This window comes from Talpa europaea (genome assembly GCF_964194135.1).
Source record: "Talpa europaea genome assembly, chromosome: 7".
In the NCBI taxonomy this organism is placed as follows: Eukaryota; Metazoa; Chordata; class Mammalia; order Eulipotyphla; family Talpidae; genus Talpa; species Talpa europaea.
Window position 1 is genome coordinate 99,764,643 of NC_140074.1, and position 26,149 is coordinate 99,790,791.

The 26,149-nt window shown below is 40.5% G+C and overlaps 1 protein-coding gene across 3 annotated transcripts in view; it reads right to left on the reverse strand.

The window, feature by feature from the left end:
* Window positions 1–411: 411 nt before the first annotated feature.
* PRPSAP2 (phosphoribosyl pyrophosphate synthetase associated protein 2) overlaps window positions 412–26,149 on the reverse strand; it is a gene marked incomplete at both ends in the record, with an annotated part of 28,758 nt that continues 3,020 nt past the window's right edge. The window contains 8 exons of one of the 3 annotated variants that reach the window (XM_084237218.1): window positions 412–570; window positions 2,559–2,705; window positions 4,941–5,011; window positions 6,541–6,689; window positions 14,131–14,186; window positions 19,808–19,923; window positions 22,242–22,414; window positions 25,286–25,352. In XM_084237218.1, coding sequence (XP_084093344.1) covers window positions 412–570; window positions 2,559–2,705; window positions 4,941–5,011; window positions 6,541–6,689; window positions 14,131–14,186; window positions 19,808–19,923; window positions 22,242–22,414; window positions 25,286–25,352 — 938 coding nt within the window. The remainder of the gene's footprint in view (window positions 571–2,558; window positions 2,706–4,940; window positions 5,012–6,540; window positions 6,690–14,130; window positions 14,187–19,807; window positions 19,924–22,241; window positions 22,415–25,285; window positions 25,353–26,149) is intronic. The other 2 variants (XM_084237219.1, XM_084237220.1) reach the window with 2 other exon arrangements.

A 26,149-nucleotide genomic window follows, 5' to 3' on the forward strand; every position in this document is an offset into this window, starting at 1 on the left:
TATAAAAGCATTTCCAAGAAGGGTGTTAACTGGATTCAACAGTATAATCTGTTTTTTCAATTATAGTTATCATACAGTATTTCATTTATTATTTTTTTAAGTACTGGGGCTCCAGCAATTTTGGAAAAATGCTGTGAGCTTAAAAACCTTATTCCAAGTTATTTTTTAAATAGTTAAACTATAAACAACCAGGTCTTACTTAATTATGCAGAGAATATAGTTCTTCTTTTATAAAAATTACCCAGAAAACTCATAAACACCCAAATCGACATAAAAAGTTGGTCTATCTTCATAGGAATTAACAAGAAGAAAAGAACAAAACACGCTCCTGTGAAATACATCGAATCAGGCACGAACCCTCACAGTTCTCATCCAGTTTGGCCCTCAGGAGTTTTAAGATAGCAAAGCTGTTCAGTCATCTAAACCTATGTTCCTGAAAAGGTAGGACATGGACTCCCCATTGTGAATCCGGCGGATGGCTTCTGAAAGGATCATGCTGATATCCACAGTTTTGATCTTGGGGCACTGGAGCTTCTGGATTTCATGTGGAATTGTATTGGTAACTACCACCTGCAATTTAAGAGAAAATAAAATGAGAGAATCATAAAACCAAGTAGCCTCTGGTTTGGTCTGCAAATCTGATACATTCTCAAATTTCTGAGGTTCCCCTTGACAGGAAACCGGTGGGCCAACCTTCAACAGTGTTTGTAGTTCATGTGAACACTACCCGCACTTTGCAGGTTAAGACTTGACAATCGTGCAAACTACGGCCACTAGGGTGGCCATAGGTTAAAAATCAGTATGAAGAGCAATCCCAGAGGCAGGCTATACCTGGGCTCTGTAACCACTTAAAAATAACAGCTTTGTTGCGCTACGATTCACTATCATACAACTCACCATTTAAAGTGCACAATTCTTTAGGTTTTTTTTTTTTAAAGATTTATTTTATTTTTATACAAGAACCGGGGTACAGGCCAGATGCGCAGGAGGGTGAGAGGATTCACCAGGGACAGAGTGGGGAACAGAACAGGCAGACCGACTGAAATACACTGCTGAAGGCAGCAGCGGACGAGACAGGAGAGGTCTGCCGCACCATGTGGGTATCTCCGCGGCCGCCCGGGATCGAACCCACACTGGAGAGGCTGTGGACAGCCTCACAGCACAGCGCTCAACCTCCTGCACCACAAGTTCATATCTTGATTTACTAGCCCAACTACTATTTATGGCATCCTACTCAGAAAGACCAGGGCAAAGCCTCCCCTCACTCCCCTCTTCCACCTCCTAATGTGTTGATTCTGCCATTAGTTTTATATTATTTGTAACTTCATTATCTGCTGTGCAACTACACTTGGTCTATAAGTTAACATGAAAAACTGTTCTTTCTAGCCAGAGTGAACACAGGAACCCATCTGGCCATTAGTTCTGACCAACTTCCCCCAGGGAGTAGCAACAACAGGGCACCCTCTCATGCAGGTAAAAACAGCCATAGGGTGGCCTCTTTCTGAAGAGCTCCTGCTACTTAGGTCTGCTGCTCCTGGTTTTCTGCCTCTTCTCCAAAGTTCACTCTGGTCTGAGAGGCCTGCGCCAGCAGTCCCCTCTACCTCTTCTTTCTAAAGTGCCCACACACAGCACCCAAGAAAACCCCACTTAGCACCACATGTGGACAGACCAGTGAGAACTTCGGTCCTCACTCTTTCCATTTTACGTAATATGTGAATTCTGTGTTGTTGATTTTGCTACCTGGAACACCTTTAACATCATTCTTCATTTTTAGTTTGTTTTGTCCAGCTGCGTGAGGCAATACTGATCTGAGCCCTGTGAATCCAGCCTTCCATCTGTGCTAAGGCATCCTGAATCCAATAAACACAGAGCCAGGGTCAGGGAGATCCCACATGGAAGAGTAAAATGTGAGGCTCAGAAAAGCAAAAGGAGTGTAACTCATTGAAGATTCAATACCCAGGCATATAGAGGATAAAACTTCAATTTCTTAAGAGAGAAAAAGAACTGGGCTTATATAATCACCCCCAGTCACTGGCCAGCCTCGGGAGTGAGGTGGACAGACAAGCGGAGAGGGCAAGCCTGGATGACCTCGCCCCAGTGACACTGGAAGCTGCAGGCAGCTTAGGAAAATTGTGCTGTTTGCCTTACTCTCCCAATTTCATACCACAGGCATCTGTACTAGGGAAAGGGCTGGGCTTTGAAACAAGCAAACCTAGATTTGAACCCAAAAGCTGGGTGGTGCAGCTATCTGACCGTAAGAAGTCTCTTAACTCTCCTGATGCACAATTTCTTAGTTCTAAAAGGGGGGCCGACACGCACCCTGCAGGGCTTGGTGGGACTCAGGCAAAATACTGGACAGCACTGCACGGACAAGGTGCTAGACTTAGGAGTCACTGAAACCAGTAACTAGAACAATGGCCAAAGTCAGAGGCTCACAGCAGTGAAAGGCAAGCACAACCCTCATTTTGAATCCATTCTTCACTGCCAAACAGTTCTGCTTCCATCTGCTCACTCAGGCCAGGAGGAGGACGCGCGCCAGCACACAGCCCGGCCGTTACCTCATCGATGGCAGATTCTTCAATCAGTCGGGGAGCGTCTGAGGATAACAAGCCATGAGTCGCCATCACAAAGATCTTATATGCACCTCTTTCCTTCAGGGTCTCTGCTGCAGCAAGAAAGCTGTCAACATCATCGATAATGTCATCCTGTCAAATTACAGATTTAGCGAAAGGGACATGAACACTTTTGCAAAAGCAGGTTTAGACAACCTGGAAAAGAAAGGATCTGGCTAATATCACATGAAAAATTAGCTGTTTCTCCTACACAGTGCCTGTCACTGCAGGCTGTCTCTCCCCCCATCTCATTCCCACCATGTACAACTGAGCCCTCTCGGTACTGGTGTTCCAGAAATGTCCCTTGAGCAGGCTTCTTAAAGTGTAGAATACTGTTAGAAGATGCTTTTTGTGGGGCTTCCCCATCCTTTTCTTGCTATTTTCCTTTTCCTTATTTATCCCAATTTATTCCACTGAGCAGAAGGGGAATGTGCTTTTTACGTATGTTTTTATAAACAGGAAAACGATTACAATGTTTAACAAAATACCCAGTTCAGTGGCCCTAATCTATGGATGACAGCTTCACAGGTTATCATTTATTTAAGTTATTGGTATCAAGCATTGTCTATAGTTGACTATATAAACAACACATATGTCTATTACTCTTTTCAAAAGTATACTGGCATTACTGTGACCAAAGGAACAATACACATCTGAAACTTGTAAAAAGTGTTCCTTGTACAATGGAGACTGCAAAGGTAAATACTGGTTATGAATGATGCTCATAGTCAGAGACAACTTGTGAAGGGACAGGAAGAGCAAGCCCAGAGGCAGCTTCAAGGGCAGCGGCCCACATTCTATTTCTCGAGTTGAGTGGAAGGCCCAAGGTATTCAAAATACTAGCATTGGGAAAACTGGGTCGCTACATGCAAAAGAATGAAGCTTGACTACTACCTAACACCATGCACAAAAACCAACTCAAAATGGATTAAAGAACTAGACATAAGACCTGAAACCATAAAATACATAGAAGGAAATATAGGTGAAACACTCCATGATATGCACATCAAGGACATCTTTACAGACACATCACCCAAAGCAGTGATAGTGAAGGCAAAAATCAACAGCTGGGACTACATCAAATTAAAGAGCTTCTGCACAGCAAAAGAGACAATAACCAAAACAAAGAGAAACCCCACCAACTGGGAGAACATTTTTGCACACAACACTTATGATAAAAGACTGATCACAAAAATCTACAAAGAGCTGAGACTCAACAAAAATAAAGAAAATAATCCAGTCAAAAAATGGGCAGAAGAGCTAAAAAGAAACTTCTCTGAAGAGGAAATGCAAATGGCCAACAGGGAAATGCAAATCAAAACCACACTGAGATACCATCTCACACCAGTGAGAATGGCACATATTAAAAAAACTAGCAACAACAAATGTTGGTGAGAGTGTGGAGAAAAAGGAATCTCCTGCACTGTTGGTGGGAGTGCAAACTGGTCCAACCACTATGGAGAGCTGTGTGGAGATTTCTGGACCTACTAAACATAGAGCTTCCATATGATCCAGCAATTCCACTCCTAGGTATTTACCCAAAGGACACAGAAACATCAATTTCAAAGAGCACCTGCACCCCTATGTTTACAGCAGCACTATTTACAATAGCTAAGCTTTGGAAACAACCCAAATGCCCAAAAATAGATGACTGGATCAAGAAGATGTGGTACATATACACCATGGAATATTACTCAGCATTCAAAAAAGATAAACACATGCAATTTGCAGCAACATGGATGGCGCTGGAAGGGATCATGCTCAGCGAAATAAGCCAGAAAGAAAAAGAAAAATACCAGATGGTCTCACTCATAGCAGGAATCTAGAAAACTTAAATAAAGGACCAGGAAAAAGAATAACTATAAGAAAGAAAATATCAAACTCAACAAACAACTATGAATCAGAGACACTCTATGGGGTGTGGGGGGCGGGGAAAGGAGGGTTTGGGGTCAAAATAAGGGGGTTGTACTTGAATGGGGAATATAAAAATAAAATTAAAAAAAAACAAAAAACAAAATACATAGCACCTTTTGTGCACTGGCTTTGGAAGTATTTTAAACAATAGATTTTGTAGCTATTTTTATCAGAAAATAATTTCCCAACTCTTATGGCAAAGAGTTGTACAATATTTAGTCAACAAAGTAGTTAGCAATTGCATATAAACTAACGATAACATTTTTCAATTTTTGAACCAAAGTAAGCATTTAATATAAGGTACCAACTTCAATGAGACTTAGCTGGTCACAGCACTAGCCCCCCAAAACTAATGAGTAAGTTAAGAGAATAACAATGGCAAATACCACATTAATAATAAAAGAGTTTACTTACTACGATGATGGCGATCCTTCCTCCCACATCACCAACAACTGTGATTGGGGGCTTCTCTTTAGGAATCAGCACTGGTCAGAATAAAACACACACAAAAAGATTTCTGCATTAGAAAGCAAACCGAAGACTTTAAAAAGTTAATGTCTCATGATTTAAAAAGATGCAAGAAACTAGGAATAGATGGTAACTTCCTCAACCTGATAAAGGGCAATTATAAAAACCACACAGCCAATATTATATTTAATGAAAGACTAAAAACTTTCTCCTAAGAGCAAGAATAAGACAAAGATGCCCACTTTCATCACTGCTATCCAACATTGTACTGAAGGCACTAGCCAGGGCAGTTAGACAAGAAAAAGAAATAAAAGACATCCAGACTGGATAAGGAAGAAGTAAAACTATCTCTATTAGTAGATGATATTATCCTACATAAAAAATACCAAAGAATCCACACACAAAAAACTACCAAAGCTAATATGGTCACTTAACAATGGGGATCAGTTCTGAGAAATGTGTTGTACAGCCCACCTCACACCTGTATTGCAGACCACTATTAAATATGTGACCACTAGTAAACCTGTGACTGTACATGAATTCACCAAAGTTGCAACACCGTAAAATCAGTTGTGTTTTTATACACCAGCGATGAACACGCTGAAGAAGGTATTAAGAAAACAAGCCCTTTTACGAAAGCATCAACATGAATAATATACCTAGGAAAAAATTTATCAAGGAGGTAAAAGACCTATACACTGAAATCTACAAAACAGCTGAAAGAAATTAAAGAAAACTTAAATGGAAAGACATTTCATTTTTGTGGATGAGAAGGCTTAATATTATTAAGATGGCAATACTCCCCAAAGTGATCTACAAATTCGATGTAATCCCTTTCAGAAAGCAGAAATGAAATGATCCTAAAATTCATATAGAAACTCAAGGGGCACTGAATAGACAAAACAATCTTGAAAAAGACAAAATTGGAGGGGGCCTCCCCGGTGGCGCAGCGGTTGAGCGCTGGGTTGCGAAACTGCGCGCGGCCTCTGCGGCTCCGGTTCGATCCCCGGCTGCTCCCCGGCCACCAGAGGAGGGTCCCACATGGCGCGCAGACCTCTCCTGCCGCCCGCTGCTCCCCTCAGCAGTGTACTTCGGTCCTTCTGCCTGCTCTGCTCCCCGCTCTGGCTCTGGTGAATTCTCTCACCCTCCCACGCTTCTGACTGTACCCAGTGCATGTATAAACAAAACAAACAAACAAACCAGCAAACAAATAAGTAAAGCATGCCTCTATTAAAAAAAAAAAAAAAAAAAAAATTAAAAAAAAAAAAAAGACAAAATTGGAGGACTCACACTTCCCCCTTTCTAAAGCTATTACAAAACTATATTAATCAAAACAGTGTGGCACTGACATAAAGATACAGAATTCAGAGTCCAATCCACAGGGCCAGCAGAAGTGCACTTGTGTCAAACAGACTAAGAAATGTGTTTCAGTTTTTGCCAACTTAAAAAATAAAAATAGAAGAGGTACTTAATTTGCCTTTGGAAAAAAATTAAGTTAGCTTTAAAATCAAAGAGGAATGCAACAAAGAAGAGCCGGGACACTTACTGGGGATCTCCAGGCTAGGGTGGATGGCAGCTACACTCCTAACCATAGGCGGGGAATGCCGTCCATCCACCAAGTCAGACTCTGCATCCTGTGCTTCTCCGTGAATCACTGCAATGCCCAGTCGCAGGCGCTCAGCAAAAGACTGTGCCCTGAGGGAGAATATTAGATACAGTTCAAATATCAGGCGGCATCTGTTTTCTGTTAAAGTCTATGAGAGAAACATTAAGAGAACATAAATAAAATACAATTTCTCAAAGGATTAATGAAAAAAGAGAATAATCTTAAGAGTTTTAGAGTCCAGGATGAAGTATGTGGACCCATGTGGTGGGCAATGGGGGTACCAATGTTCCTAGTTTGCACCTCACAGCTGAGTAAGCATGAGACTTAAACTACCCCCAAGTCTCCATTTTTTCACCAGTAATTGCTAATTTACCTATCTGTGTTCATAATAGTGAGCACCAACTACATGAGACAAATTGCAATGAATACCTACCCACCAAAGTATTACTCATCAAGTTTTTAATAGCTTTATTAGGGTATGATTGAGATACTATAAACTACATATTTAAGTTGAACAATGTCATACATGTATATAAAACACCTATCTATAGATGTTTCCTGGATCCCTTATAATTTCTCCTGCCACCACCAGGCAACAACTGATCTGCCTTCTGTCTCCATAGTTTACCTTTTATAGAATCTCATAAGTGGAATAAAAGTATACAGTACTTTTTTGTCTGACTTCAACACAATGTTTTGGAGATTCATCCACATTATACTGAATATCAACAGGTCATCCCTTAACACTAATTAATATTCCACTGTACAGATTTACCTCAGTTTGCCCAGTTACTTGCTGATAGCCCTTTGGGTTGTTTCCAGTTAATTATTGCAAAACTGCCATGAACATTCACATACAAATCTTTGTATGAATACATGCTTTGTTTTCTATTAGGTGAATATCTCAGCATTAAATGGTTGGATCATATAATAGGAATACAGCTGAATCTTTTTTTGAAAGATCAAACTGTTTTCCAAAGTATTTATACCATGAGCAGTGCATGAGAGTTCTAGTTTCTCCACATCCTCAACAACATTTGGTATGGTCAGTCATTTCAATATGATCTATTCCAAAGGTATGTACTGGCATTTCATTATGGTTTTACGATAAATGGTGTTGAACATCTTTCCAATTGCTTATTTGTCACTAGTATCTATTCTTTGGTAAAGAGTCTGTTTATCATTTGCCAATTATTATAATTGGGTTATTAGTTTCCTTAATAAGTTTTGAGAATGGGGCCTCTCTAGTGGCGCAAGGGGTTAAGATGCAGCACCACGAAGCTATCCGCAGCCACTGCAGCACGAGTTCAATCCCCGGCCAGAGAGGTGACCCACATGGCGTAGCAGACCTCTCCTGTCTCACCTGCTGTTCCCTTCAACAGTGTATTTCAGTAGATCTGCCTGTTCTAATCCCCACCCTGGTAAATCCTCTCACTGCCCACACCTCTGGTCCAGTTCTTGTATGCATAAATAAATAAATTTTTTTTTAAAAAGAGGTAAAATATTTTAATAAAAACTGCTAAATATCCTAAAATCTAAGACATAGTATTTGCACATTTTAAATTCAGCCTTTAAAAAGATTTTGAAAATTCTGAGACAAAAAAGAGTTTAGACAAATACAATGGAAGAATCTTCACTACCTTCTGTCTCATCCTAACCTCATAGAGAATAGCACCATAGAGCTGAATTTCTCAAGACAGGCTTTGCAAAGACAGTTGTCACAAAAACTGATCTCTCAGTTGTCCTCTAAGGAAGCCTCCATCTGAAGAAGTCTGCCTGGAATAATGCTGTTTCAATAACTGTTAACCTATAAAATATAATACTTTCAAGATAAGTAAAATCATTACCTGCATACTGATGTTACTTTCTGGATGTTTTATATAACTGAATCATGTAACTTGAATTCTCACCTGATTCCAAAAAGAATCAGGATGGCTCCTGCAGGTTATATTGTTTTATACACTAACAGTCACAGAGGATAAATCCCAAAGCTGCTCAATCTTGCTCCTGGTTGTACAATAATGAAGGTTAATTTGAATCATTGGTCAAAATAAGACACAGGTTGCAGATTTTTTTTCTATCCACACAGTTATTCTGAAAAAGCAATTCCAGGCAACTTAATAAATCAAGTTATGCTTCTTATTAAAATAACATTATAGGGGACCTCCCTGGTGGCTCAAGGGATTAAGATGCCACCTATGAAGCTGTCTGCAGCCACTGCAGCACAAGTTCGATCCCTGGCCCAGGTCAGCCAGGGAGCAACCCACATAGTGCAGCAGACCTCTTCTGACTCGCCCGCTGCTCCCCTCAGCAGTGTACTTTGGACGATCTGCCTGTTCTGTTCCCCACTCTGTCTCTGGTGAATCCTCTCAGCTCCCACATCTCTGGCCTGTACCCCAGCTCTTGTATGCATAAATAGATCTTTTAGAAAAAATAACATTATATTCTCAGATGTCCCCTTTTATTAAAATATTGTTCATTGTCTAAGAACTCTAAACAGTAGCTCCACTTCTAGACTTACTTCATCAATGATTTCTGAATTCTAAGAAGACTAACAAGCACCTTACAACATACTGGTATTTAAATTATAAAATCCTTCCCTATAGTCCTTCTGGCTTATTACAATTAAGATAAGTAGTAAGAGCATTATCCTCACTGATGAGAAAGCTGAGGCTTAGAGAGACTATCATGACTATGGTTCTCACCAAGGTTGGTTAAGTCCCAATTAGAAATCCATGGACATCTCAATCCTAGTTTAATTATCTTTCTGCTGCCCCAGTTTATCTTTTAAATTAATCACAAGTGGAAAAAAAAATTAGTCACAATTTTCTATGGTTAGGTTCCCAATGAAACACTTGGAGGAGGAAGGTAGAAACAATCAGGTCAAAAATGGCAAGTCACTAAGCCAAAAGTGCCATCTCAAGCTCTAACCTGGATAAATCTGCAAATCAGGATATCAGAACAGAAGAAAACCACCACTACAGAGGTCTGGGAGACAGAGACAGACACAAAGTCGACTCTACAGTCAAATGCACCTGACCAGAGTTGTCTCACCATACCTTCAATGCAGAGATCAAACACCAAGCCACAACTATATTATTACCTCATCCTGACAAAACAGCCTTTTGTAGCAACAATCTCCATTCTAAACTATTTATTTAATGCAGTGTAACCTATATGACCGTCAATTGTTGGAATCTGGGAAAAAGAGGCTACACCCTTCATTCCAATATACCTAATAATCCACCAGGCAAACAGCACACAGGGCAGAGCCTGCAAGCTCCTGAGGAAAGGAGCAATGTCAGTAGTGAGGATCAGCTCTGCACAGGTGTAGCACATGGTGGGCACAGCACCGGGCACAAAACTGCACTCACACATGTATCAAGTGAAAACCAAGTGGATGGGCATGTCAATTTCAATCATAGTTGGCCAACACCCAAATCCCATAATCACAGGTGTGGAAAACACTCTAAGAAGTAATTAGTTGGGCCACTACCTTCCAATAAACAACATACAGCTGAATCATCTTGGATAAGCTTCTTTAACTCTTTCGGTCTATTTCCTCATCTGTGAGAGATAATAAATGCTAACTTCCTAGGCTGAGAAGATCACAGGAGATAATATAGATGTCTTAGTCAGTTCCGGCTGCCGTAACAGAACCACAGACTGAGTGGCTTAAACAACAGAAACTTATTTCTCAACAGTTTGGGTGGCTGGAAGTGAGATCCAGTAACTGGTGAGGATGTGCCTCCTGGTTTGCAGGTGGCCACCTTGTATGCTTACATGGCAGAGAGCAGAGAGTCAGCAAGCGCTTGTACCTTCTCATAAGGGCACTAAATTCCATCACAAGGGATCTACCTTCATGACCTAATTACCTCCTGAAGCCCCCACTTCCTAACGCCATCACATTGGGGATTAGAATTTCAACAATGAATTTGGTAAGAACACAAGCATTCAGTCCACACTGGTAGATAAAATACCTGACACGAACCATAAGCTCGCTGAGGCCTCTTCCCAGGCCTCATCAGACCCAGTACAATAGGTTCCCCGTTCATCATGGTAGCAACAACAAATATCAAAGACTCTGAGCAAAAGGGTACCACAATGATAAAAACTTTATCACCCATCCATGTATTTTACCAACACATGATGCTAGATGTACAAACTGAAGATTACAGAAGTTACTATAATAAAAGCCCATCCAGATGGGAAAGTAAAAGGAAAACTCATCATATTCTTCTGGTATTTAGTGGTGAAAATGATCAGAATACATTGCTCTCACTTCTACTTCTGCTTAGAGTATTCCTCCTACAAGTGCAACTATTAATAAAACTCTCACTATTTTATATGAAACTAACACAAGAAGACTCTAGAGATGAAGAGAAAGCAGACTAGCCAGGGACCTTGGGACTAGAAGAATAAGACTGCAGACAATTCTGTGGGCTTTCTTTGGTTGCATGACCCCAGACTTGCAGCCAGAGATGCTAGCAACCCCAGAATGGCAACAGGCACAGATTTTAAAAAGCCTGCTCCTCTCTTGGGCCAAAAGAGCAAGAGAGGGACAGACTCACAAGTCTTTAGATTTGAAAACAGTAACTGCCCTCATCCAGACAAATACTACAGAAAAACTTCTGCGCACCTCTCTTGCACATGAGATAAGGGTGGAGAGCAAGTCCCTGCTTCCTTGCCAGTCTACCAGGAGATGCCCCCTAACCCCTGGGGATGGTTTAAGAGAAAGACAAGTAAAGAGTCAGGCCTTCCATATCTACTCCCTAGTTATGAGCCTCAGCTCACACAGTGGCAGCGAGAGTGACACCTGGTCTTCCACAACTCAGCAATGAAGAGGCGTACTTCCCACCCTCACTGAGGCCTTGCAGACACAGAACTTTGACCAACACCCAACAGTAACAAGTAATATGAGTTAGTATCACCATTTCAACTCAGGAATGTTTTGATCTGACTGTAACTACAGAGCTACAGTAGTCAAAATAATATGGTACTAGTACACACATAATGGAATAGAACTGAGAGCTGAAATACACCCAAACATCAAGGTCAACTGATTTTGACAAGTTTGCCAAAGCTATTCAATGATGAAAAAATAGTCTCTTCAACAAATTGTGCTGGACAACTGGATAACCACCAGGAAAAGAAAGAAGCTGGACCCCCTTTATCCCACATAAAAAAATTACCTCAAAATGGATCAATAACCCAAACATAAGAGCTAAAACTATTAAGAAAAAACAGAGGTAAAACTTACTGACCTCTGATTCAACAACAGATTCATACACGACACCAGGCCATTAAGCGCCAGCAACAACAAAGATAAATTGCTAAGAATGTGGAGAAATCAGAACCCTTAAAATGCTGCAACTTCTCTGGAAAACAGTTTGGTGGATCCTCAAAAATGTAAACACAGAACTACGGCATGACCGAGCAATGTCAATCCTAGGTATACATACACAAGAAATGAGACTCATTTAGGAATCAGACTCACTTAGAGAGGGGTAGTGGCTGTACAACACTGTGAATGCATTAAATGCCACTGAATTGTATGTTTAAAATAGTTAAATGTATGATATGAGATTTTCACCTTAATTTTAAAAAGCTTGTATATCAGAGAAAAAAAATGAAATTAAAATGTCAACACAGAAACTTGTCTGCAAGGGTTCACAGCAATACTATTCATAACAGCTAAAAGGCGGAAATAACCTAAATGTCTATCAATGCATAAATGGATAATCTGTAGTATATCCAGACAATGGAATTTTTTTTTTTAAAGATTTGTTTATTTATTTATACAAGCACTGGGTACAGTCAGAAGCATGGGAGGGTGAGAGAATTCAGAGCCAGAGTGGGGAGCAGAACAGTCAGACTGACAAAATACACTGCTGAGGGGAGCAGCGGGTGCGGCAGGAGAGGTCTGCGCGCCATGTGGGACCCCCACCAGTGGCTGGGGATCAAACCGGTGATGCAGAGGCTGTGGGCAACTTCGCAATCCAGCACTCAACCGCTGCGCCACCAGGGAGGCCCAATGGAATATTATTGAGCACTAAAAAGGAATGAATTACTGACAAAGGCTACATTATGGATAAAACTTGGAAACATAAAAGGCCATGTATTATATGATTCCATTTACATGAACAATCCAGGAGAGGCAAACCCAAAGACAGAAAGTAGATTAGTGGTTGCCAGGGGCTGGGGAAAGAAGGGAGAATGGAAAATGATTACTTTTGAGTATAAGGAATTCCAGGATAATGAAATGTTTTGAAAGTAGAGAGGAGTGGTGGCTGCACAATACTGTGAATGCATTAAATACCACTGAATTGTATATTTAAAATAGTTAAATGTATATTATGTGATTTTTCACCTTAATTTTAAAAAGCATGTATATCAGAGGAAAAAATTATGAAATTAAAATTAATTCAGCCCTTGTACCAATGTTAGAAAAAGCATTTGGAAAATGTTTGAATTCCACAATGAATCTCAGTTTACTTATCAAATGGGCTATGTGGGACTACCATTACGGTTTCTTGAATAGTATTGCTGTGAGGAAGCATGGTTGGCCACCATGCAGGATGCACTAGTTGGTGGTTCAAGAGCATGGTGATTCCATGTTTTACCACAAATGCCAACTCAAATTATTTAATATACTAAATATCATTCTTAATTTATAAGGGAAAACTACTTATCTGTAACACCTTTGAAATCAGTGACCTACTATATGTCAACTCTCCTTCAGTCTCCAATAATAGCAGGCTGCAGGCCCATGCTGGAGGTGCCTTAGGCTTTCTTTCATTACACAGGATTCAACATTGACCAGTAAGCAAAGGTATTCAGTTGTGGGAAATAATTTTAAAAGTTTTTTTATGGTAAAGCTTTATTCCTACATTTGATTTTGTTTCTTCCCTCACCAATGGGGTGGCTTCTCCAGAAATCATTGGTATATGAAATCTTCACAACCCAAATACAACTTTAAGTAATGTATTAATTAAAATACTCATTTACTCCAGGTTACATGTAACTCACCCCATTTATATGCTTCGGAGTGTTTTAGTTTTGTAAAATGTTACCGTTTAACACACACCAATAAATGACCTCTTGGCTAGACTCAATTCTGTTAATAAATTACTGAATTACTTGTGTGACAGGCAGTAAACAACTACAAAGCATATTCCCTGGTGTTCTAAATTCCAGACTGGAAGATCAACAAGTAAGGGAAGCACTAGGGTGGGATTCCCCAGACCTGGATGGCTTTGGTCAAGAAATATGACTGGCAGCCGCAAATTGGGCTGTGGAAGGTAGGGGAAAGAAAAAAACAAATGATTAGTTTATAAATGGAGTTGGAAGAACAATCTTTCAAATGATCAGTCCACTGAATAAAAATAAGGGATATCTCAGCATCCAACCATTTACAGACTGTATCCCTCAGTGGCAACAACTGAAGTAGAATCCAAAAACACCCAAGAGCCAACCGGGGATAGGATGCTTGGATGAAGAAGCAAAGAGTGGTTGTGAGCTCCCACCTACCTCTTGGCTGAGGCTGGAGATTTGGCCACAATTACTGCATTCCTGTAATCTGGGATCTGTGACAGACAAGAAGTCAGGGGTCACTGCCATGTTGCCATGAGGTTATTCACACCAACACCCGACAACATTCCAACAGACTCAGATATGTCATCTAGTCACCTCAAATTTATCCAAAAAGAGAAAAAGTCCAAAGTAAAGTTTTCCTTTGGAAAATGAAGAAATATTTACCTAGGCAAAATTATTAAGGTATGAGTCTCACAGATTTCTTTAAAGAAAAAAGTAGGTTTCGTTAGTTAGTAACTCATATCTAAGTGCCAGCAAAACCTGATAACATTCTGTAAAGATGTTTACATAAAATCAACAGGAAGTCCTCTCACGAAACCCAATTACATGTAATTTCATAGTGCAAGGACGATATCCATCCAACCTGAATCACAAGTAATTGTCAGATTCCAAATAAGTGCAGTCCAAACAAGTGACTAATGGGATCTCGTTCACGGCATACGGAAGAAACCAACTTGTTAAAGAACAATCAGCCCAGTGTTCTTTTACAAACATGTTAAGAGCCTTTCAGAAAATAATTAAAATATCAGTCTCCTCTGGAATCTTTGGCTGTTGAACATTTGCAATGACTCAGCATTAAAATGAGATGCTCTCATGCATGCAGAAAGACAGGAAGAGGGCAGGAGGGTGTAACTTTCATATGTGTAAATGAAAAGCTCACCATTGGAGGAATGTTATTTTCTTACAAGGCAACAATCAAATGCTTTATGGGACCTAAGAAAGGAAGATTACCCCAACAACCCAGTAAACAGAAGTTGTAAGAGAAGTGAACTGAGGAGGACTGCCTAACACATGCACAGCAGCGCAACCAAAACAGGAGAAACAGCAAAGCTCTAGAACAATAATCCCCCTTTATCCACAGTTCTAGTTACCCCCAGTCAACTGTAGTCCAAAAGTATTACAGGTAAGATATTTTCAGAGTAAAATTTCACAGAATTTTACTGCAGTGTAATTGTCCTATTTTATTTGTTGTTAGTCTCTAATTATGCCTTATTTATAAATTATAATTATATCACAGGCAAAAATCCTAACAGATAATAGGGTTGGCACTATCAGTGGTTTCAGAAATTTCCTGGTGGCCTTTGGAATGCATCCTCCATGGGTAAAGGGGGACTACTATGGATGACAAAAGTTTTAAGTTTCCCTGACTCTGGGAGAAAGCGCTTTGATTTTAGTGACAACTGAAGAGAAACACAGCTGTCAAACAGGAATGTGTGAGCAGCAAAATGTGCAGAAGAGAGACATGTGGCACTGTATCATGGTATAAGTGGCAAAATTTTCTCTTTCCTTGGTGATATCAGGAAAACCTTAATTAAGGGCATTTTAAATATAGTAAGATATGGTCTATCAATCCTCTGCTTGAAAACCAAAGGCACACAGCGAACACACTATAAAAAAGTAATTGGGGGGCCTCCCCAGTGGCGCAGCGGTTGAGCGCTGGGTTGCGAAGCTGCTCGGGGCCTCTGCGGCGCCGGTTCGATCCCCGGCTGCTCCCCGGCCACCGGAGGAGGGTCCCACATGGCGCGCAGACCTCTCCTGCCGCCCGCTGCTCCCCTCAGCAGTGTACTTCGGTCCTTCTGCCTGCTGCTCCCCAATTTGGCTCTGGTGAATTCTCTCACCCTCCCGCGCTTCTGACTGTACCCAGTGCATGTATAAACAAAAACAAACAAACAAATAAATAAATAAAACATGCCTCTATAAAAAAAAAAAAACTTTAAAAAACTTTTTAAAAAAGTAATTGGATTCCTTAACAGCAAGTTCCCATATAGTATTTAATTTATTTTTTTTATTTTTTTTTTTGGTGGGACCCTCGCCGGTGGCCGGGGAACAAACCTGGGAACGAACCGGCGCTGCAGAGGCTGCGGGCAGCCTTGCAGCTGCTGTGCCACCAGGGGAGGCCCTAGTATTTAATTTTTTATAACTTGCTTCAATTTATTTATGAATGAAGAGGCTCATTGAAGAGTAGGAACAAAAAATTTAAACTGAAATGTTTGGGGTTACCACCATTAGTTAACCATCAAAAACAAAGAACCATTTCCCTAACTTGCCTAACCATAGTCTAAAAGGGAGTTCAACACTGGCCTTGTCACAGTGAAACCTAAAATGGACTTTTCAGGTGGAAGGAGGGAAAAGCCTACACTAAGAGGCAGTGACTGAGACTGTGCAGGGAACTTCCAATTTGACCTCAGGATCAGCCACGGATGCTGCCGCTCTGAATCATCAGACCCACAGGGCCTCTGGTGAGGTGCTGTTGCCACTTAGGCCTCAAGATGTCAGCACACAACATGCCTGGCATCAAGTGGAACATCCCAAAAAACCACAAGACCACACTAGCCTATAAAGTCTCTACTGACTGCTTTATTTCTTCCCAAACTATAGGTTTCTCCATCTAGATGGTTCTGAACTGGACCATGTCCTTCTAAATACTCAAGTCTTGCCCTCTCTGCCTGGATCACTTTTTCTTTCCCTATCAAGTTCTCCTTTCTCTCCCTCAACCAAGGATCACATTCAGATAAATAATAGTGTATATTTATTAGAGTTTGTAAGTCTCTTGTGGAAAACTTTAAAGAAAATAACCAGAATACTTTATATTGTTCTCTTCCAAAAATACCTACATCCATTTTCACTAACAAGGGCCTATGTTCATTGCTGGAGGATGGGGAAGGCCAATACTCTTGACAGAAAAAAAGTTCCTCAGAAACCTATAGACTGTAAAAAGAGTTGCCTGGATGTTTTGAAAAACCTAAAGCTAACATAAGATTCAGTGAAAGACTGAAAGTTTTCACCCTACAGTCAGGAAGACACAGATGCCCACTTTCTCTGCTGTTGTTCAACATGGTACTGGAAGTTCTAGCCAGAACTATTAAGTAAGGGAAAGAAATAAAAGGTACTCTAACTGGAAAGAAAGAAGTCAAATTGCCTCCATTCACAGATGAGATGATCTAATATGTAGAAAACCCTACACATACAACACAAAAGAGCTATTTGAGGTAGTAAATGAATTTAGCAAAGTTGTAGGTACAAGATCAACACACTAAAAACAGGTTGTTTCTATTCATCAACAATGAACAATCTAAAAGGAAATTAAGATAAAATTTTGGGCCTCCCCTGGTGGCACAACGGTTGAGCGCTGGGCTGCAAAGCTGCCCACAGCCTCTGCAGCGCCGGTTCGATCCCCAGCCACCGGTGAGGGTCCCACATGGCGTGCAGACCTCTCCTGCCGTGCCCACTGCTCCCCTCAGCAGTGTACTTTGTCAGTCTGCTGTTCTGCTCCCCTCTCTGGCTCTGATGAATTCTCTCACCCTCCCACGCTTCTGACTGTGCCCAGTGCTTGTATAAATAAATAAATAAATCTTCAAAAAAAAAAAAAAGATAAAATTTGCATATATGATAGCATTCTGGAAATAAATTTAACCAAGGGAATGAAAGACTTGTACACTGAAAACGATAAAGCAATGCTTAAGAAAATCAGAGAAATGTGAACATGTGGAAAGAGATATCATATTCATGGTTAGAAGACTTAATGTTGAGATGGTAATACTGCCCGATGCAATTTATGATTCAATACAATCCTTATAAAAATTCCAACAACTTTTGAGCAGAAACAGAAAAGCCAAACCTTACATTTATATGGAACTGCAAAACCTGAATAACCAAAATAATCTTGAAAAATAAGAGCAAATCTGGAGGACTCAAGCTCCCCAATTTTAAAACTTACTCTAAGGCTAAATGCAGTAATCAAAACTGGGTATGGTACAGGCATGAGCTAAACATACAGAACAAAACTGAGAGGCCAGAAATAAGCCCAAACAGCTATAGCCCATTTTTTTTGACAAGAGGTTTCTGACATTCAGTGGGGAAAAGAATATTTTTTCAACAACAACTAGACAACCTACGCACAAAAGAATGAAGTTGGACTCCTACCTCGCATCCTATATAAAAATTAATTCAAAATGGGTCAACCGGGCCTCCCCGGTGGCGCAGCAGTTGAGCGCTGGGTTGTGAAGCTGCCCGCAGCCTCTGCGGCGCCGGTTCGATCCCCAGCTGCTCCCCGGCCACCGGAGGAGGGTCCCACATGGCGCGCAGACCTCTCCTGCCGCCCGCTGCTCCCCTCAGCAGTGTACCTCAGTCCTTCTGCCTGCTCTGCTCCCCGCTCTGGCTCTGGTGAATTCTCTCACCCTCCCGCGCTTCTGACTGTACCCAGTGCTTGTATAAATAAATAAATAAATCTAAAAAAAAAAAAAAAACCCAAAATGGGTCAACCTAAATATAAGAGCTAAAACGAAAACCCACAGAACAGGGATTGTAAATGTTAATGTTTTGTTGCTTTTTTAGATATGATAGCAAAAGCATGAGTTAACAGAAGAAAACATATAAATTAGACTTCATCAAAGTCAAAATCTTAGCAAAAGAAAAAATAAGTTGCAGTTTTAAAGAATCTAATGGTTACCAGAGGGAACAGAGGTGGATAGAGGGTGAGGGGGAGAGGGGCAGAAGTGGGTAGTGGCACAGGTGGTTTGGTGGAGGGTGAGTGGAACACATGCACATATGGAAGAGCAAAAATGCAACCCCAAAATTAAAATAAATTTTTTTAAATTTTTTAAAGATTTAAGAATCAAAAAAAATTTGCAGATTAATCATTTTTAAACACAATGAATTTTTTATATTATATATATATATATATATACCCCACAACTTCTTTTTTTTTTTTAAATAATAAATTTTATTTTTATATTCCCCATACAATTGCAACCCCCCCATTCTGACCCCAATCCCTCCCCTCCCGCCCCCCACCCCCCAAAGAGTGTCTCTGGTTCATAGTTTTTTGTTGATTTTGATTTTCACTTTCTTACAGTTATTCATTTTCCTGGTCCCTTATTTAAGTTTTCTAGATTCCTGCTATGAGTGAGACCATCCGGTATTTTTCTTTTTCTTTCTGGCTTATTTCGCTGAGCATGATCCCTTCCAGCGCCATCCATGTTGCTGCAAATTGCATGTGTTTATCTTTTTTGAATGCTGAGTAATATTCCATGGTATATATGTACCACATCTTCTTGATCCAGTCATCTATTTTTGGGCATTTGGGCTGTTTCCAAAGCTTAGCTATTGTAAATAGAGCTGCTATAAACATAGGGGTGCAGGTGCCCTTTGGAATTGATGTTTCTGTGTCCTTTGGGTAAATACCTAGGAGTGGAATTGCTGGATCATATGGAAGCTCTATGTTTAGTAGGTCCAGAAATCTCCTCACAGCTCTCCACAGTGGTTGGACCAGTTTGCACTCCCACCAACAGTGCAGAAGAGTTCCTTTTTCTCCACACCCTCGCCAACATTTGTTGTTGCTAGTTTTTTTAATATGTGCCATTCTCACTGGTGTGAGATGGTATCTCATGGTAGTTTTGATTTGCATTTCCCTGATTGCAAGTGATGTTGAACATTTTTTCATATGCCTGTTGGCCATTCGCATTTAAACACAATGAATTTTATATGTATACAGTAAATAGCACCTTAAGCAGAACACATCAAGTTTAATCTTTTATGGACAGCCTAAGAAAATGGAAACATATCTTTTAACATTAAGCAGAATGTTAAAATTAAAAGGTTTGCAATAGCTTACCTCTTCTTGAATATACTGTAATAAGAAGGGAGATGCTCTTAAATTATCAACAGGAATGTTGAAGAAGCCCTGAATTTCCTTCTGGTGTAAATCCATAGTAATAAGATGTGTTAGACCTTTGGAAAGAAAGCAGACACAAAAATATAAATAAGTTGAAAGACATATGAAGTAACTACTATATAAATAAGGTACTACAGATAAAAATTACTTTTAGATGAATAAATTACTTTTTTTTAACTTTTTTTTTTTTTAAAGATTTATTTAATTATTTATGCAAGCACTGGGTATAGTCAGAAGCGTGGGAGGGTGACTGAATTCACCAGAGCCAGAGCAGGGAACAGAACAGGTAGACCGATGAAATACACTGCTGAGGGGAGCAGCAGGTGGCAGGAGAGGTCTGCATGCCATGTGGGACCCTTGCCGGCCGCCGGGGATCGAACTGGCGCTGCAGAGGCTGCGGGCAGCTTCGCAGCCCAGCACTCAACTGCTGTGCTACCGGGGAGGCCCTAGATGAATAAATTATTAAAAACTGCTCTCATCAAAAATAGTTAGCACCTTTTTTTCATTATAATGAAAATGTGAGACAAAGGTAGATACACAGGTTTCCACCCCTCATTCTGGCCCACTGGTCCTAAAGCCCTTGTAATTTCCTGAGTGAGCACTTTTATATCCTGAGCATTTTCGGTTCTAATATTTGATTTTTTACCTTATCCCTGACACAGAGTTCTTAAACCCCTTGGAATTTGGGTGATAGAGGTGAGGCTGGGTACTGGAAAGACCAAACCGTGATTAGCAGCTGGGGACTTTCAGCCCCAGCCCCCACTGTCCAAAGAGAGGAGAGGGGCTGAAATAGAGTTAATGCCTGATCATGAGGAAGCCTCCATGAATTCCTAAAATGCAAGATTCAGCGATCTTCTAGGCTGATGAACATGGAGGTGCTGGGAGAACAGTACTCAGAGAAGGCACAGAATCCCTTCCTGCACAGCTGGCCCTATGCGTCTCTTCCGTCTGGATATTCATCTGTGCCCTTGATCACATCCTTTTACAATAAACTGGCAAGCAGTAAGCAAACAGTTTTCCCAAGTTCTCTGGGTCACTCTAGCAAATAAGAGGGAGTCATGGGAACCTCAGATTTATAGTCAACTGGTCAGAAGCAGACGTAACAGCTCAGAGTTGTGATTGGCATCTGAGGGGGATGTCTCCTAGGGCTGAGTCCTTTACCTGTGGGTCTGACACTACGTCAGAACTGAGTTACAGGACACCACGTGGTACAGGGACAACCATGCACACAGGTGGTGACCGGAGGTATGAGAAGTGATGTGTTCTATAAAAGCAGGAAAGGAGACATGAAAAAGGTGGAGAACTGGGTTTTCCCTACCCAGGGAAAGACTGAGTAGTTTGTTACACAAAGAACTGATTTTTCACATCAATTTAAAATCTTGAAATAACAAAGACAAATAACAGCAATGAAAAAATGTCTCTATAATTCTATCAGAGGTAATGACATACATCACCTTGAAGTTTCCCTAACAACATGGCAAAGTCAGATTAGTCAAATATTATCTTAAGATATTAACTTTCACCCCTCACTGGCTCCTTCAAGGATATCTGACATGGTCACCAGAGAAGTACAGGAAGATTTAGTTTAAAAAATTTTAAAGGGAAACTCGCCCAAAGGAGCAGCAAAAGGGGTCTGGAGGCCCACCAAGGGGCTACGCCAGAAGAGAAGGGCAGCATTTTTCCAGACTTGGTGAGCCCACCTCTGCCTTCAGCACCCTGCCTGTCACAGGGCTGGTGCGTTTCAGGTGTTATCAAATGTTCCTTTGTTTTCTGTCTTTAGAGTGCTACAACAGCAAGTGTTAAAATGTAGTGACGTGGAGACTTTGTACTATTGCACTATTTGTCAGTGTCAATGCTCTGTGATAGGTACTTTCTAAAATTATACACACACATACACAACAACTCTGATGATTATAGAGAAACAAGGGGAAGCATTTAGGATGTTACCTAAAAATGCACACAACACAAAATAATACATGGTTTGCAAAATATACCAATCTGTCCTGGGGAAGGAAAGACGCTAACATAAAAACAGTTGCTGTGTAAAGATAGTTCCAAATGTCTTTTTTCCCCTTTAAAGATAAACTGAATATGATTGTGACTTGTCATCTCAGTGTCATTTTCCCCTCACCTCTCAAAAGCAATTTTTTAAACAAAGAATTTTAAGGAAAAAAAGTCATTCTCATCATTTTTGTGCTTTAGGGAGTTGGGAACAGGGGGGAATTCTCTATACTGTTTTCTCATTATAAACTAATTGTTTTTAAAACTGTATCACTAATTTTACTCTCCAGCAATGTTCTAGACAATGTTCTAGGATTTCTAAGGTAACATAAAACTCCCAGGCCCCCAATTATAAAATATCTGCCATCCTTACCAGCTTTGCACATCATTGAAGCTAGCAATTTAGAAACAATGGAGCCTCTTTTTCTCATCTTGCACTGCTTGCTGTATGGAAAGTAGGGAATCACCCCGATGATGCTCTTGGCACAGGAGGTCTTACATGCATATACCATAATCAGGAGCTCCATGATGGTGGTGTTGACATCCCTGTAACCCCAAAGAAAAGCCCAGAAAGAAATGTAAGACACAAGACAGCCTCTCCCTGTTCCAACAAAGAACCAGCAATGCACTGCTCTCTCCAAGACTGAAGGCTCAAGACACACACACAAAAAACTCCAATAAATTCCTGCCTTCTCACAATAGGGGTCTCCATCAGCTCCCTCCACATTCCCTCTCAGTCTATGACCATATTTCCTTTTTCACTGGGAAAAGTACACCAAAGAGACCTTCCAGACCCTGACCCCACAAGCATCTGCAACCCTTCCAGTCTAGGCTGATGGGCACCCCCCCATTAGAGCAGAACTTGCCACACCAAAGTTGCCACATATTAACTCCTCTATATTATGCTCTCATCCCTAGGCCCTCTTGCCTTCTGGAAGACATGGCTCCAGCAATCTACCCTCTCTAATTCTGTCATCCATTTGTTAAGCAAACCCGGCTCATATCTATCAATCTACATCATTTCTTCCATTGAAAAAAAACTCGAGCACATTTCCCACTGCCTCATTTCTCTGCTCCCCTGTGTAGGACAACTCAAAAGAGTTGTCCACACTCTGAAAGAGAACAAGTAGAGGAACCAACAGTGAGTGAAAGAAACCAAAGTTCCCAACTATGCCCCCAGGAACAGCATTTTTCTGTGAGTTGAAACAAGGCTTTCCATCACTAAACTCAAACAATAAAAATCTTAGACCGGCAGGAAAAATTAACTGAATGGACATAATTTTTTAAAAATTTTAATAAATTGCCATTGTTTTACATCCCTGTTAATTTTTTGACAGTATAAGGATTTCTCCCCTGAGGTGTGGTCACCGTAGCTCTCCCACCACCAAAGCACCCATAGTCCTCCACTACTGTCCACTGTGCTCCCCTCAACTCCCCCAGACCCTGTCCTCACTTCTACTCAACCCCCCCCCCCCCCCGCTGCTTCCTGGATGTCTCAGATCTATGGTCAGTTTTTAAGGGTTAGTTTTAAAGTTTGTCTTTGTCTGATCTTCTGTTTGGTTTCTCTATATTCCAAGTCAGTGACACCATCAGGTATTTATCTTTCCCCTTCTCACTTATTTCCCTTAGTATAATCCCTTCCAGCTCCATCCATGCTGCCACCAATGGCATAAATTTATCTTTTTTGATCACTGAGTATATATCACATATTCTTTTTTTTTTTAAGGATTTATTTATTTATTTATACAAGCACTGGGTACAGTCAGAAGCGCGGGAGGGTGAGAGAATTCACAGAGCCAGAGCAGGGAACAGAACAGACAGACTGACGAAGAAATACACTGCTGAGGGGAGCAGCGGGCTGCAGGAGAGGTCTGCGTGCCATGTGGCACCCTCGCCAGGGGCCGGGGAATGAAGCGGCGCTGCAGAGGCTGCGGGCAGCTTTGCAGCCCAGCGTTCAACCACTGTGCCACCAGGGGAGGTCCCTATATCACATATTCTTGATCTACTCATCTGTTTTGGGGCACTTAGGTTGTTTCCATATCTTGGCTATTGTAAATAGTGCTGCAATAAACATAGGAGTGCAGGTTTCTTTCTCAATTAGTGTTTTTGTTTTCTTTGTATAGGAGTGGAATTGCTGGGTCATATGGCAGATTCAATTTTAGTCTTTTGAGGAACTTCCACGCTGCTTTCCATAGGGGCTGGTACACAGAATTTTCTTACTTAAATTTTTTTCTTATTGATCTAGGGCCTACCACTAGACTATACTAAAATGAAGTATAAGATGCATCTGACAAAACCAAATTTTAATGTTGTCTATTTCACCGTATTTCGCAAAAAAAAACCATGACATCCTGGATTTCTACAGTCTAGCTACAACTAAGAAGCCCTGTTCTAACATAAGCCTTCAACACAGTACTGAACAATGCAAAATGAGACAGAGAGAAAATCAGGGGGGTGGTTTTGGCTAAAACACTAAGAAACTAAGGAAACAAACTAAATGCCACAACATGGGTACATAGATAACGAAGATGTGGCATAACATAAAATGGGATATTATTTGCTGTGAGAAAAGAGGATAGCCACATCCCACCATTTGCAACAACATGGATGAAACCTGGGTTCTTCATGCTAAGTGAGAAAAGTTAGAGAAAGACAAGTATACTGTATCAGTTACACATAAAACCTAAAAAATCAAACAGGTAACAGTAAAATGGGGATGGGAAGATAAGACTAATGTTACAAACTTGCAACAAGTAGTAAAATAAGCCATATAAAACTAATATAATGAAGAGGCAATATTATATAATTATGTAAATAAATATCACTATGATAATCATATTACAATATATAAATGTACCAAAGCAACACAGTTGTACACCTTAAATTTACAATGTCCTATGTCAAATTTATTCAATGAAAAAGTAAGCAAAAAGAGGGCCTGCCCTGGTGGCTCAGTGGTTGAGCACTGGGCTGCAAAGCTGCCTGCAGCCTCTGCAGCGCCGGTTCGATCCCCGGCCACTGGCGAGGGCCCCCACATGGCGCGCAGACCTCTCCTGCCGCCCGCTGCTCCCCTCAGCAGTGTACTTCGGTCCTTCTGCCTGTTCTGCTCCCGGTTCTGGCTCTGGTGAATTCTCTCACCCTCCCACGCTTCTGACTGTACCCAGTGCTTGTATAAATAAATAAATAAATCTTTAAAAAAAAAAAAAAAAGTAAGCAAAAAGAGTCTCTACTCTTAATACATGGTTATTTCCACCCTTCCTAATACTCAAAGCACACAGAGGCAGCAGTTATGTCAGAAAAATTATGGGAGTAAGATATGCTCATTGTAAAACTATCTTAATCCTCTGGTCTAACAAACTCATTATTCTAAATCAAAAACCCAGAAAGCTACAACACTTCTGTGGGATAAATACTCACTTTGAAATAGTCTGGATGATGAAAACATCTTTTCCCCTCACGGACTCTTGGATTTGTACTCTTGTTTCTGGCAGAAAAGAAAAAAGAGAGAAGGGATAAAGAAGGCATATAATTTACATTTTCAAAAATATACCAAAAACCGCATCATACTCCAATGTCACAATAAATATGGAAATGTAATTGTTATAAAATGCATTAGGATTACAGTGTTACAAACAATAATAAACATACTGCCCATTAAACTTTCTAAACATGCTTAGTCACATGACCTGCAGAAGAGGGAATTAGATTCCTGACTTGAAACAAGTAAATCTGTCCTTCTCAATTTTTATATATGAGAGCTGAACCTATCCTTATAAGAAATGATATACTCATTTGTTTAACCAGTAATAATTAAGAATTATTAGGCACACAATGTTAGAATGCTGTGAGAGTCAAGACAAGGTTCAATATCCCTACTCTCAAAAAATATGTGACCAGTCTCAAAGAAACAACCAGACAAATCCAGAATGGACATATTATAAGACACTTCCTCAAAAAGTCAACATCATGGGAAGAAAAGAAAGAAAAGGTAAGGGGACTCTTCTAAAACAGAGAAACTAAAGTCAAAACAAAAAATAAACAGATATATAAGGTTCTTTAGGACAACTATGGTGATCTGAATATAGAATAGCTCTTAAATGACTGAAAAACTAGTAGTTTCATTGAATGTGTCAACGGTATTTACTTTGTAAGAGAAAGTCCTTACTTTTAGGTGATGGATGGTCAAGTACTCAGGGCTTAAGTGCCGATTTCTGCTACTTACTTCAAATGGTTCCACATATACATAATCACAGCAAAATGTTACATAATCACACAGCAAAA